Source organism: Carettochelys insculpta, chromosome 1, assembly GCF_033958435.1.
Source record: "Carettochelys insculpta isolate YL-2023 chromosome 1, ASM3395843v1, whole genome shotgun sequence".
Taxonomy (NCBI): Eukaryota; Metazoa; Chordata; order Testudines; family Carettochelyidae; genus Carettochelys; species Carettochelys insculpta.
The window spans coordinates 297,433,368-297,448,963 of record NC_134137.1 but is presented as its reverse complement, the minus strand read 5'-3'; the positions used below and the strand labels follow the sequence as shown (position 1 = coordinate 297,448,963).

At 43.6% G+C, this 15,596-nt stretch overlaps 1 protein-coding gene across 1 annotated transcript in view; it reads right to left on the bottom strand.

Moving 5' to 3' along the window:
- CEP290 (centrosomal protein 290) overlaps window positions 1-15,596 on the bottom strand; it is a 143,471-nt gene that overhangs the window by 29,471 nt on the left and 98,404 nt on the right. The window contains exons 39-42 of the mRNA XM_075012177.1: window positions 6,725-6,938; window positions 6,037-6,174; window positions 4,404-4,625; window positions 2,720-2,836 (exon numbers count right to left, since the gene is read on the bottom strand). Coding sequence (XP_074868278.1) covers window positions 2,720-2,836; window positions 4,404-4,625; window positions 6,037-6,174; window positions 6,725-6,938 — 691 coding nt within the window. The remainder of the gene's footprint in view (window positions 1-2,719; window positions 2,837-4,403; window positions 4,626-6,036; window positions 6,175-6,724; window positions 6,939-15,596) is intronic.

Genomic DNA, 15,596 nt, shown 5'->3' with positions numbered 1-15,596 from the left:
CTCCTTGGTGAAGTCCTTCTGACCAGGGGAGATGAGGAGCACCAGACTCAACAAACCCCACGGTGCGAATGTAGCTGACAGTGCTGAGGCTTTCAGGTGCAATGTCTTATGGTGCACCCTAGAGATGTCCTTATGAGGATTCATTCCATGGAGACTAGCTTCTATCCATCCTCTTCTTTTACGAAGCTCTGGAGAGGGGGAACAATGCCATGAGTTCAAACTCACCTGCAGTGAAGAGCAGTACCAGTGGTCCTCTGAGGGGTCCCACACTGAGGCCAGTGCACTGCTCACCATGGAAATGATGTTGACTCCATTGTGGGTTGAGGATGAAGAATTGCCTCCATGAGCAGAAGCTTCAGGCACCGGTCTCTTTCTTGTTTAGATGAAAGATGAGGCATTTAGCTGTTTGATGGCCCTCACCAAAGCACTTAAGATAGGAAGAATGAGGATTGCCTTTGGGCACAGGCTTCCCAGAGTTCTCACATGTGTTAAACACAAGACTGTGGTATGCCCCAGACAAGGGAACTGTGAAGTGGATGGTAAACATCTCCTACTCCAAACTGACAAAGAAATGAACTACTCTAATAGCATCTAGATTAACAATGGATACTGAAAGTACTTACAATGCAAGAGGCTAAAATGCTCCAGTGACCGTTAATGATGGTCGGAAGGAACTGAGAGGGTGTGGGGGCTGGCAGTGCCCTATATAGTGTACCTTGAAGGCACCGCATTGTGGGCTTCACAGCTGAACAGATAGGTACTAAGGAAAGAATTCTCCAATCATCGTGCATACATGGAATGCACACACACACCCCTATTGAAATGCACATGAGAAATCACTCGAAAAAGAAATGAAAGTTATGACCAATGTTGCAAACATGCAGAAACTTCTGCATGTGCTGTACATGTTAGTGCAGAACTGGACACTAAGATTGAATCAGAAAGTGATACTGAATAATATCAAATAGCATTCTATGTTTTGAAAAAATAATAAGCATTCCTGTAGCACCTTACAGACTAACACATGTATTAGTTCATGAGCTTTTGTGGGTAAGATTCACTTCTTCAGATGAATGGAGTAGAAAAATAGAATTAAGGGTTTATATAGCAGGGAGTGGGGAAGAGGACAAAAACAGGGGTTACCTGTCTCTACTAAGACCAGTCGATGAAGCAAATTAAGTATGATACATTCCTTTCCTGTGAATATCAAAGGTGGGAAAATTGCCCTTGTAACAAATAAGATAGTTAAGATCTTGGTTCAGGCCTAGGTGAAACGTGCCAAATTTGCAAATGAATTCCAATTCAAATGTTTCCTTCCACAGTCTTGAAGTAAAATTTTTTTGTAGAAGAATGGTTAGGTTTAATTTTCAGTTTTGATCAATCACTTCAATTATTTGTTGGAAATTTATTTTTCCACTGATGAATAATTATCTCATTACAAACATGTATAGGTAATTTCAAGAAAGATTGTAATATATAAAAATTTAGGAATATTTTTACCATAAGGCTGGCAAAAAAGAAATAATGTAATGTAGTTGCAGTATTAGCATCTAACTGTATCTGGTACTTTTAATTCCATAAATACATATCTATAGAAAATTTACAAATATGTTAATGGCATGGAATGTATAGATATAAACATACACAACTCCACAGTAGCAGACAAAAATACATCTCAAACACCAGCAATTTATGAACAGAGCCTCAAACTTACCTAACGGGAATTATAAGCTCTTGCTTAAAATCACCTTGAATATCTACAATGCCAATGAATGCAGTTTGAGAACAATATTTTCTGCTCAAGCCTACCTCACTAAGTACAAAAACAAATATATCCATACCCAGTCAGAACTGATCATATGCAAAGATATCCATTAGCAAATATATCTTTTTGGAAAGGACACAATACATTTAAAAAAAAAAATCACATTTTTTGTCTCAAAGGCTGTGTCTATACAGGCACATATCTTCAAAATAGCCATATTTCGAAGATTACTAATGAGGCACTGAACTGAATATTCAGCACCTCATTAGCATTAGGACGCTTCCAGCCACGTTGCTTCGAAAGCGCTGCTTTCGAAAGCACGCAGCTTGGCGTGGCTACACGGGGGTCCTTTTCGAAAGGACCCGCACCTTTCAAAATCCCCTTATTCCCATCAGTGATCCAGATAAGGGGATTTTGAAAGGTGCAGGGTCCTTTCGAAAAGGACCCCCGTGTAGCCGTACGCTTCTGAAAGCAGTGCTTTCGAAGCGCCGCAGCCAGAAGCATCCTAATGCTAATGAGGAGCTGAATATTCAATTCAGCGCCTTATTAGTAATCTTTGAAATGACCATTAGCATGGCTATTTCAACGATTTGTGCCCATGTAGACATACCTAAAATGTTTTTAAACTGCTATAGTTACAAGTAATGCCACAGGATTGCTACCACTGGAAAAAAAATATGTTTTTCACTTTCTTTGCTTAATGACTTTATGGATTTGACAGCACTTTGTATGTAGTCTGCTACTGTTAACTTGTACAGTTGAGTCAGTTTCCCACTTTTTGTATGAATTTTGTTTTCAGCAGGAAAGGAAAAGAAAACATTAACAAAATATAGGAATAAGACATAACAGAAAAATTAAGGGGACTCGGGCAGGTATTTTTTTAAAAAACTGAATAGATTTCATATTGATGGCATCCTTTCAATATCACAAACTAAATGATGGCATGTCACGTACCTTATCTTCTTTTACACTTTTCTTTTCTACTTCCTCACTTTTTTTTTCAACTTCACTTTCAAGCCTTTTAATCTTTTTTTGAAGTTCATCAACAAATTTTTGTTCATCAGCCTTGCTCTGAAAAATTATGATTATCTTTATAGCTTAATGATCACTGGGATAAATACAGAAACTCAGTATCAACTGATTCACTCATTTCAACATAGGTGTTTTGAAAAAATATTACAGTTTAGGTTATGAAATTTCTCCTTAAAAGATTATTACTACTATTTGAGTGTTAGAACATTACTTCATATTCTGTCCTGAGTAATGGGCAGCATGTAGTTAGACTCAAAAAACAAAAAAGCCTCCACGATTGCTTGTTTTAAACTTACTCAGAATTAAGCATTAAATTGTTGTAAATTACTATGCCTCTTGCAAACCTGATAAATTCACACAATGTTGTTGAAAGGACACTGTTAAGTTCTGAGATAGGTATTTTAATCCATATATTGCAGGTTTAGAAATAAAAAAAAACACAAAAAAGATACATAGAAAAAAACTGTTACTTAGAAATATTTTTCTACAATGCAAAGACAATATAAAGAGAATTTATGTACATTTTAAAATCAGGTTAATTTGACAAAAATAAACTGGTACCAGTACTTCCTGTTTACATTTCTGAGGCTATATCTACACTGGACATAGAAGTTGACCACCGATATGCAATTTTAGCTATGCAAATTGCGCAGCTAAAATTGATTTATCCAGGGGCAATTTCCACGTCTTTCCACATGGCAGAAGGTCTACCTCCCTTATTCCTTGCCTCTCATGAGGACTACAGGGTTTGATGTTGACCCCTGGGAGCATCATTTCACGCACGTGCAAAGTGAAACCCTGGAAGATTGACCTGAGCAGGTTGATCTTCTGATGTAGTGTGAATCTAGCCTCAGAGGAATCCAACTGGAGACTGCTGGGAACCGAATTACCAGTGGCATAAAATGAGCTGCTATGTATAACTTATACTGAGGAGGACAGAAGAGACTAAGTAAAATGGAAGGTACTAGAAACACAGTATGTCCATGAATGGATTTAAGTGGTGGACTGACTAGAGCATGTACAAGAATGAAACAAAGACAAAAAGTATTTTAAAGTGGACTGCAACTTTGTTAACTTTTAATTAACTTTAACTGGAGGTTAGCACTAAACCCTCTCAGAAAACCACAAAGCACTTACTTGGGTCTAGTATGGCATTAAATGGTCTCACTGCCATACAACTAATACCTAGACCTGGAACTTTTCAGCATATGCACCTAGGTTTTCAGCTCACCTTTGAATCCTCTTGATCATCTACTGCAAGAAAGGAGGGCCCTTCAATCTGAAACAAGCTAAACTCACCACGTCTTACAAACTGAGTTCCACAAGCCATTTCCTGCATCTTCCTTTCATGTTTACTTGGGGAGTTGGTCTCTTTCAGGATTCTGCCCACATCTGACACCAGCTACAGGGGATGTTAGGCAATAGGTGGGTGGTACCTTCCCCCCAACCCTCAATGTCTGGTTACCTGCTGCCTCCAATCTCTAAATTCTCCCTGTCTCATATTGGTCCATCCGCTTGAATATCACAGTCTTCCAAAAACAGTATATAGTTTAGCAGACATCTGACTGAATTCCTAGATTTTTATAATATTAAAAACTAAGTTTACCTGTATGTTGTTTGTTAATCTTTTTATCCGTTTTTTCAGTTCTTCATTTTCTTTCTCCATTTCTTCTTTTTCTCTCACCATTTTAGTAATGGATTTTTGCTTTTTCTGAAGTTCTTGGTTTAAATCATCCATTTCATCTAACAAAGAGCTCTCTCTAGTTTTACTTACTTTAAGGGCATCTTTACATTTTGTAAGTTGCTCATTTAGTTCTTCTATATGGGTCTATAAAAATAGAGAAAGAAGTGTTATTTTCAGGGTTCCCAACTAACTAAAACAGATATAATGAAATTAAGAAGGTATATTTCCTGGATTCCACAGACATTCCTGAAATCAGTTATTTCATATATTGTCAACTATAGTTAAGTAATTTACTATGATTAAATCAGGGTGGCTTGATTTAAATCAAGGCAATGTTAATCATTGATTTAAATCAATTTCTCTCTCTCTCTCTCTCTCTCTCACACACACACACACACCCCCACACATTGATTTAAAACAAATTACCACAAAAGCTAAGACTGACTGCGCTTAGAGTCCACTTAATTTTGGAGTAAGCTCCCTTGAACTCACTAGAACTTCTGTTGCCTATGCCCAGCAGCCATGACAGTTTCTCAGTGCAAAAGCGTGGGGGAATACAGGAACCTACGTGCACGCTAAATTATTTCCTCCTTTTTTTCTTTCTAGTCCACTCCACTTTCTATGCCGCCTCTGTCCTTTCCTATATATTATCTCTCTGCCTTAAGATTCCTCTGCCACTGTTGGGTAATGTCCAACAGCACACAGGTGCAGAACAAAAACAGTCATATCCAACCTGCATCTTTCTTTGCATGTGACTTTAGTCTTCTGAGGAACAGAAATTGAAAGCCCAGAACTTTAAAGAGGCAAGAGTTAGTATTAAGTGGGACAGACTAGAGTCATTAATTATTTTTTAAGACTGTAAGTGTATGTGTAGCATGTTTTTGATGAGATTGAATAGCAGCTTTTATTTTTAGATGAGAAATGTATTATTTTATTGATGATTTAAAAGCAAAATAAAAAATCTGCATTTAAATTAAAAAATCCTTTTTTAAAATTTATCTGTTTTCATCCACCCTGGTTTAAATAATCAATTAGAAGATAATTTGTAATTTCCTATATATTGGTTGATATTTTGAAGCAGCAAGAAGCCATTTTTAAAAAAAAGTTTTAAGTTTAAAATTAAATATGCAAAATAAACAGACAAAATAATCCAATTTTGTTGTTCGCTTTTAATAGCAAAACCAAATTTATTTTCCATGATAAAGGAAAATCCTGTTCCACGATGAAGCTTTGCATACCAAGTTTAAGCCCAATACAAGTATTCTATGTGCAAGTTCCAAAATACTGAAGAAAAAAGTGGGATAAATAGCAATACTGCACATACTTATATAGACTGTTTATTTGTTTTAACATTTAAAAACCAATTTTCACAATGGTTCTGACCCAGTTCACAATAAAGTTAATAGCAAGGCTGTCACTGACTTCTCTGGGAATTGTATCAAACCTTTCAATAGTGCAACATATACTACTACGATACTCAAAATTACAAGCGCTGTTCTCTTTTCAACTAAGAATGAAACGTACACTACAATGTAAACAGTTAATTAGTTCTTACCGTGAGCTCCTTTGTTTGTTTATCAACAATCTGTTGAACATTCATATATGCCTCTTTTTGTGATGCTAAAGAAATAATCTGCTGCTCTGCATTATCAGTCATTTCTGCCCGGAGCTCCAGAAGTGCTTTACTCAATGCCTTAAAAATATCAACAGATCTGTAGTTGCTTAAAATGAATGTTAAAAAATACCTAAAGGGAATTAAATTGTACTATTTTTTATGTTAAATTAAACAACTGTATTCCATGCTAAGAGCCCAATTCATATAATCCTTTCCATGTGATTTACAATGATGCGCCAAATTCACTACTGTGTTCTCACTCCTTTTCAAACACTCTGGCAACATAAAAATCACAATAAATGAAGTTTAGTTGACCAGTTAATCCAAGTTCAAAGCTGTTTTGCATTGCCAGAAAAGCACAAAGCAGCTGCAGTGTAACAGTGCATGTGGCTTTATAAATTACGGAGAAATTAAACTGTGTGTCAAATTTCATTTTCTTTTTCTACAGCACCCTATATATCCCTTTCATGTATTACTTGTCTCAAACCCGTTAGTTGCACTTCTGGAAAAAATGTGGAAAAGTTTAGTATACACAATTTTCATAGTCTTTTGTTTTTTTCTCTTTTCTTTTGGTTTTAATTTCTTTTCTTATAGTTGCTAAATAATAAAATAAATTTAGATCACTTACTTTCTGCTGCTTCTCTTTTAAGGCTAACTGTGTTTTCAGCCTTTCCACTAGGTTTTTCATTGTAGTTGTTGGTGCTCTATTATTTGCTTCTTTTTGGGCCTCTAATTCAGTTTTTACTTGCAGCAATTCTTCCTCTGTCCGAGACAGCAAGTTCCTCAGTTCATTTGCTTCATCTTTCAGTTTTTTCACTTCAGCTACATGCTTTTCTTCAAGCCTAATTTAACAAAGCAATAAATAGCAATGTCATGAAGTGCCTAATTTAGTAAGCTTCAAGTGAATTAGAAAAGGCTAAAATATATGACTCATTTCCGATCTTTTCGGCAAAGCTTTTCTTGTAGAATGGCCTACAAGTAGAGCCCTGTACAGATACAAATGTTTACCCACGGATGCAGATACTAGGTCTATATTAAGGCTATATTAAGGCTTTAAAGTCGATTTTAAAGCACGTAGCTCGATTTTACAGTGAGACTGTTTTCACTGCAAATACTACTAGGTCAATTTTAGCTGGCACTAAGGTTAACTTTCTCTTCTCGACTCTCTCATGAAGCATAACACCAAGTTCAAATTAATGCTAATATGGAAACAGCATTACTTTAAATCAACTTTACTGGCCTCCAGAGGTATCCCACAACGCACAGAGTATAGTATGTATGTTCTGTCCGCTTTCAGCTCCCCTGTTCTCCAGGTGTCCAGGAAGTAGGAAGCCTGGCAATTTGAATTCATTTCTTTATGATTCTTCTATATGGTGATCAAATCTAGCCCTGAATGCAAGCCACAGCATTAAGCCACCAGGAGAGCCAGGGTCTCATTTCGGCTGGCAGGCTAGTCCTTGCCATGCCACACCACACCACACAGTGACTTGGCTCTGGGGACCAGAGAGCATCACCTCAGACAGTGGCATGTCCTACCCTGCCCAGGGTGAAGGCTTCTTCCCTACACAGGATGTAGCAGAAGAGGCCAAGAAACTTCTTTGCTGCGCTTCACATATGTATGGTGCAGTCCCTGCCCCTACTCAGCACCATGAGGTCAGAGGGCTAGCTCCCACTGGACTATGTGGCCAGTGCCCCCACCCACAGGTGCCATGTAGCTGGCAGGGCAGACCCTGCCCCACCACACCACCTGGCAGCTGGGTTGTGAGGGCCACGCCTGCAGACAGCTGCATATCCTGCCTTGTGTAGGGTGAAGGCTTCCTCTCTGTACAGGATTAAGCCACAGAGGCCAAGAAACTTCTTTTCTGCACTTCACATTTATACAGGGCAGCTCCCCTCCCCCAAGGGTGACATGTGGCTGGCAGGCTAGCCCCTGCCCCACCACAAGCCAGTTGTGCAGTATAGACCATGTCTCCAAAGAGCAGCATGTCCTGGCCTGTGCAGGGTGAAGACTCCTGTGCTTCACATTTTCAGGGACTCAGCAACATCAGGGGGCTGTCTCTCCCCATGGTAAATATTTTTGAATGTCGAAGTAAGGCGTTATTCCCATCTTTGGATAGGAATAGCGATTTCTACGTCTCGCTGCCTAACATCGATTTCAACATCGAAATAGCTCACGGCACGTGTAGACGCGACGCGTACGATTTCGATGTTGTGCCAGCTACTTCGAAGTAGCCAGCTAGTGTAGACGCACCCAAGATGGTGGATTTCAGGATCCTGATGAAAACAAGAAAGGTGAGCAGTAAAATACAGACCCCAAATTTCAGAAGAGCAGACTTCAGCTCCCTCGGAGAACTGATGAACAGGATCTTCTGGAAAGCTAATATGAAGGGGAAAGGAGTTCAGGAGAACTGGCAGTATTTTAAAGAAGCCTTATGAGAGGCACAGGAACAAACCATCCCAATGTCCAGTAAGAAAAGCAAATATGGTAGGCAACCAGCCTGGCTTACCAGGGAAATCCTTGGTGAGCTTAAACTCAAAAAGGATGCATTTAAGAAATAGAAACTTGGACAGATGACTAAGGAGGAGTATAAGTATATTGATGAAGAATGCTGGGGAGTAATCAGGAAGGTGAATACACAATTGCAACTGCAGCTAACAAAGAATGTGAAGTGTAACACGATGTGTTACTCCAGGCATGTTTACATATGAGGGTGATTGGAGAGGGTGTGTGGCTGTTACTGGATGAGGGAGGTAACCTGGTGACAGATGATGTAGGAAAACCTGAAGTACTCAATGCTTTGTTGCCTCTGTCTTTACGGATAAGGTCAGCTCCTAGACTACTGCACTAGAGAACACAGTATGGAAAGGAGGTGGGCAGCCCTCGGTGCAGAAAGAACACAGTAAGGCCTATTTAGAAAAGAAAGCTAGACATACACAAATCAATGGGTCCAGATTTAATGAATTCAAGGGAACTGAGGGAATTGGCAAATGTCATCGCAGAGCCTTTTGCCATTATCTTAGAAAACTCATGGGGTTCAGAAGAAAGGTCCCAGCTGATTGGAAAAAGGAAAATATAGTGCCCATCTTTAAAAAAGGAAAGGATAATCAAGAGAACTATAGACTGGTCAGCCTTATGTCAGTCCCCAGAAAAATCACTGAGGGGATCCCCAAGGAATCCATTTTGAAGCACTTAGAAGAGGGGAAAGTGATCAAGAGTAGTTAAGATGGATTCACCAAGGGCAAGTCATGCTGACCAATTTAATTAGCTTCTATGATGAGGTAACAAGCTCTGTGGACATGGGAAGTCCCTGGATGTGATATACCTTGACTTCAGCAAAGCTTTTGATACAGTCTCCCCAATATTCTTGCCTATAAGTTAAGGAAATATGGATTGGATAAATGGACTGTAAGGTAGACAGACAGCTGGCTAGACAGTCGGGCCCAGTGGGTAGTGATCAATGGCTCAATGTCTGGTTGGCAGTCAGTTTCAAGTGGAGTGCCCCAAGGACCAGTTCTAGGGCCGGTAGTGTTCGACATTATTAATGACCTGGATGAGGAAATGGATTGCACCCTCTGGAAATTTGCAAATGACATTAAGTTAGGGGGACAGGTTGATAAATTGGAGGATAAGAATAGGGTCCAAAGTGACCTAGATAATTTGGAGGATTGGGCCAAAAGTAATCTGATGAGGCTCAACAAGGACATGTGCAAAGTCCTGCACTTGGGACAGACGAATTGCGAACATTGTTACGCGATGGGGACCGACTGGCTAAGTAGCAGTGCAACAGAAAAGGACTTCAGAATTACAGTGGATGAGAGTCTGGATATGAGTCAACAACATGCACTTGTAGCCAAGAGGGCTAATGGCATATTGGGGTGCATTAGCAGAAGCGTTTCCAGCAGATCTACAGAAGTTATTATACACCTCTATTTGGGACTGGTGAGGCCACATCTGGAGTACTGAGTCCAGTTCTGAGCCCCGCCCCGTATAGAAAGGATGAGGATGCATTGGAATGGGTCCAGAGGAGGGCAATGAAAATGATTCGGGGACTGAAGCACATAACCTATGAGGAGTGGCTGAGGGATTTGGGCTTATTTAGTTTGTGAAAGAGAAGAGTGAGGGGCGATTTGTTAGCAGCCTTCAACTTCCTGAAGTGGATTTCTAAAGAGGATAGAAAGAAGCTGTTTTCACAGTAGTGACAGATAGCAGAACAAAAAACAACGGTCTCAAGTTACAGAGGGGAAGGTGTAGGTTGGATGTTAGGAAAAACTATTTCAGGAGAGTGGTGAGCACTGGAATGAGTTACCTAGAGAGGTAACAGAATCTCCATCCTTAGAGATTTTTAAGTCCCAGGTTGACAAAGTCCTAGCTGGAATGATTTAGTTAGGGGGTTATCCTACTTTAGGCAGAGGGCTGGACTTAATGCTCTCCTGAGGTCCTTTCCAGCAATAGGATTCTATGATTCTAGTCGAGCAATCTGTTGACATGGTAAACAGCTCGGTGCTTGCCATGGTTCAGTCAGCTGGTTGCTCCCAGAGCACATTTGCTAAGGGTGCTTTATCTTCTGAAGCCCACCTGTTTAGTTTTCTTTCACCTAGGATTTCCTATTTTACCTTCTTTCCTTCTGAAAAATGGCCATTTGCTTTCAATGGGAGGGAAATGAGGATAATGCAGTCTACGAAGATGACATCGTGCACCCAAAATCACTTGCCGAGCATTTCTCTCTCATAATACACTGGCAAAAAACCCAGAATGAAATGGGGCTAAAGGAACTGTGGGATAGGTGCCCAAAAGAAACTGCTGCAACAGTGGAACTTTGGTGATTTAGTAGGGATGCACAAAGTCGACTTTGGGAGCAGGTGTGGATACTCAATTTTGACTTTCTAAAATCTAGTGTTACAAGGTTGACTTTAATAAATTCAACTTTATTTCGTAGTGCAGCATAGCCTAAGTACAGAGAAGTTACTCACCGTAGTAACGGTGGTTCTTCGAGATGTGTCCCCGTGGGTGCTCCACAATAGGTGTTGGGCTCGCCCAGCGCCGCAGATTGGAATTCTTCCAGCAGTTTCTCCTGGATCGCGCATGCGCCGGCACGCGCCGCTCCCTTGCGCGTCCCCGGACACATGCGCGATCCGGTCCCCGCCAGTTCCTTGACCAACAGCCTTGGATGCTCCTGAAAAACACTAAACAGAGATCCGAAGCGGGGAGGATGGGCGGGTGGCGGAGCACCCACGGGGACACATCTCGAAGAACCACCGTTACTACGGTGAGTAACTTCTCTTTCTTCATTGAGTGTCCCCGTGGGTGCTCCACAATAGGTGACTACCCAGCAGTAACCCAAGAAAGGAGGTGGGTAATCGGTTTATGTGCAGCTTGCCCCCGAAAGGACTGCTGTTGACAGACAGGTGTCATCTTGGTATGCCCGATGTAGTGCATGATGTTTGGCAAAGGTGTCATAAGATGACCAGGTCGCCGCTCTACAGATGTCCTTTAACGCGATGCCCTTGAAGAAGTCTGTTGATGCCGCCACCACCCTGGTGGAGTGAGCCCTGGGCGGGGCCAGCAAAGGAGTCTTTCGAAGCTCGTAGCACATTTTTATACAGGACAAAATGTGCTTTGAGATTCTCTGTGAAGAGAGACCTTCTCCTTTTGACCTGGGAGCGAGAGAGACTAGAATTCTGTCCGTTTTCTGGAAGGACTTAGTTCTCTCTATGTAGAAGGCCAACGCCCTCCTCACGTCCAGGAGATATAGGCGTGCCTCCTTGCTGGAGCTGTGAGGCTTCGGGTAAAACGAGGGTAAAACGACTGGTTTGTTAAGGTGGAACTCTGAAGAAACTTTTGGAACAAAGGCTGGGTGCACCCGTAAGGTTACCGCCTCCTTTGAGAATACTGTGCAGGGCGACGTTGCCATAACTGCTGCGAGCTCACTCACCCTGCGAGCTAACATAATTGCAAGGAGGAAGGTTGTTTTTATCGTAAGGAGACGTAGGGGAACTGTGGCTAAGGGTTGAAACGGTGGGCCCGCTAGCGTGCTGAGCACCAGGTCCAAGTTCCACGATGGTGGAAGCAGTTTCCGAGGGGGGTACAGGTTTAACAGCCCCTTCAGGAACCTGGTAACAATAGGATGGGCAAATACCGTGGGCCCCTCCTCTGTATGCCGAAAAGCAGATATAGCGGCGAGGTGGACTTTTAGCGAGGATAGGGAAAGCCCGCCCCTCTTGAGGTCCAATAAGTATTCTAGTATTACAGGTATAGGAATGGCAAGGGGAGCTAACTGCTTGGCGGAACACCAGGCAGTGAATCGAGTCCATTTCTGCTTGTAGGTCTTCCTGGTGGAGGTCCTTCGGCTACTTTCCAAGACTTGTTGTACTCCCTCCGTCCATGTGCTTTCTAGGGAGCTGAGCCATGGATTAGCCATGCTTGTAGGCACAGACCTTGAGGGTGTGGGTGCACTATGGACCCCTGGGCCTGCGTGAGTAGCTCCGGCGCCACCGGAAGGGGGAGCGGTGGGTGGTCCGACATGCGCAGAAGCAAGGGGAACCATTGCTGTCGATCCCACGTTGGTACTACTAGAATCATGCGGGCTCTCTCCCTTTTGTCTTTCTGCAAGACCTTGTGGATGAGCACTGTGGGGGGAAACGCGTAAAGTAGGGGGCCCTTCCATGAAATCGCGAATGCGTCCCACAAAGACCCCCGCTCCAATCCTGCCCTGGAGCAGTACTGGGGGCACTTTTTGTTGTGCTGAGTGGCAAACAGGTCGATCTGGGGAAACCCTCATGTGTGAAAGATCGGTCGTAGCAGATCAGAGCGGATCTGCCATTCGTGCGTGAGTGCGAAGCGCCTGCTCAGCTGGTCTGCTTTCACATTGTGAGCGCTCGGCAAATACGAGGTTTTCAACGTTATATTGTTGGCGATGCACCAGTTCCACAGCCGGACTGCTTCCGCACATAGGGCACGGGATCGGACTCCCCCTTGTCGATTTATATAAAACATAGTGGAGGTATTGTCTGTATTGATCCCGACTACTTTGCCCTGTATGTGGTCTCGAAAACGTTTGCAGACGTTGAACACTGCTCTGAGCTCCAGTATATTTATGTGCATTGACCGTTCCGCAGGGGACCATAGTCCTTGCGTCACCTTGTTACCGATGTGTGCTCCCCATCCTATACGGGAAGCATTGGTAGTAAGAAAAATAGAGATTTGTGGTTGGTGAAAGGGTACCCCTGTTAGCAGGTTCTTGGGGTTTACCCACCACGCCAGGGATCTGTGCACCTCTGTCGTGGGCGATACCACCCTGCGGACAGTGTGGGATGCCGGTTTGTAGATGCTCGCCAGCCAATGTTGTAGGCTGCGCACGTGCAATCTGGCATTTTGCACCACAAACGTCGCCGCCGCCATGTGGCCCAGCAGCTGCAAGCATGTTAAGACCAGCACCGTGGGGCTGTATGTAATGACTTGCACCAGCGAACTGATGGCGCGAAAGCGGGCATCGGGTAGATACACCCTTGCTGTAATAGAGTTCATACGGGCCCCTATAAACTCTATGTCTTGTGTGGGGTCGGTCTTTGACTTCGCGAGGTTGATGACTAGGCCCAGCGAAGAAAACGTGTATGCTGTTACGCATATCATGCGTAGGACCTCTGCCTTCGAGGCTCCTTTCAGTAGGCAGTCGTCCAGGTATGGGAATATAAATACCCCCTGTCTGTGCAGGTAGGCTGACACCACTGCCAGGGTTTTGGTAAAGACTGTGGGGGCCGAGGAAAGGCCGAACGGGAGAACTTTGTACTGGAAATGCTCCTTGCCAACCATAAAACGGAGGAAGCGCCTGTGTGCCGGGTGGATCGTCATATGAAAGTAAGCATCTTGTAAGTCGAGGGCTGCAAACCAATCTCCATCGTCCAGTGCCGTGAGTATGGAGGCAACTGTGATCATCCGAAAACGTTGTTTGAGCAAGTACCGGTTGAGGCCCCGAAGATATAAGATGGGCCTCCAGCCTCCTGTTTTCTTCTCTGTGAGGAAGTAGCATGAATAAAAGCCTTTCCCCTGGAATTGCTCCGGCACTCTTTCCACCGCCCCTATGAACATAAGATGGTCCACCTCCTGTTTGAGTCTCGCCTTGTGGGAAGTGTCCCTGAGGTGGGGCCTGGGAGGAGGTTTCGGCGGTGGGGGCGACTGGAAGGGGATCACGTAACCCGTGGCTATGATCTCCAGTACCCATTTGTCTGCGGTGATCTTTTGCCATTGGGAGTGAAACAGTCAGAGGCGATGATGGAACATGAGCTGGGAATGGCATTGCACAATGGTAGTGATAGCGCAGCCCTCGACATGCCTGTCAAACTTGTTGCCTTTGGGCCTGCCCCGAGGATGCACGGCTTTGTTGAGGACGTCGCCTGGGAGTTCTGTACTGTTGCTGCTGTTGATGTCACCCTTGGTCGTAGCCCCGTTGGTACTGAGCACGCTGTGGTTGGTACGGGTATCGTCTTTGCCGAGGGTAATACTTTTTCTTCCTATATGAGGGGTATAAATACCCAGAGTTCTAAGTGTAGCTCTGGAGTCCTTACTGGAGTGGAGGACCGAGTCGGTTGAGTCTGCAAACAACTTCTGCGTGGCAAAGGGAAGATCCAGAATCTTTGCCTGAAGATCCCTCGGGATACCCAATGTCTGGAGCCAGGATTCTCTACGCATGACCACTGCTGTAGTCGTTGAGCGTGCCGCCGTGTCCGCCACGTCCAGGGCGATCTGGATTCCCGTCCTCGAAGCTGCGCAGCCCTCTTGCACGATTGCCTTTAGCACCGGCTTCTTATCTTCCGGAAGTGAATCCATGAGAGAAGTAAGCCTGGAGTAATTATCATAATTATGGTTCGCTAGATATGCTGCATAGTTTGCCATTCTCAATAGCAGGGTGGAGGAGGAACATACCTTCCTGCCAAACAGCTCCAGCTTCTTGGCATCTTTGTCCGAACCCCCTGATTTGTACTGAGAAGTCTTTGATCTCTGCTGAGACGATTCTACCACCTATGAGTTTGGTTGTGGGTGACTGGAAAGGAACTCCATGCCCTTCGCCGGGACGAAGTACTTCTTATCCGCTCTCTTGTTCATAGGTGGAGCGGAGGCTGGGGTCTGCCATATGGTAGTGGCTGACTCCATAATGGCTTCGTCCAGCGGGATAGCGATTTTGGATGAAGCCGGGGGTCTCAAATGTTTCAGGAGTTTGTGATGTTTCTCCTGCACTTCTGCCGTTTGGATGCCTTGCATGAAAGCCACCCTTTTAAACAGCTCCTGAAACTGTTTGAGGTCGTCCGGGGGAGCAACATCCCCGGGGGCCGTGGCCTCATCAGGGGAGGACGAGGAGGAACCACTAGGGTAAACCTCCCTTGAACTCTCAGGTTCCTGTGGCCGATGGTACACCGCTCGCTGGAGGATTGCAAAGGAAAGTCTCGGGGTTCTAAAATTAACTCTCCTTGAGATAGCTGTGTTTCCGTCGCCGGTCGGGAGTGTC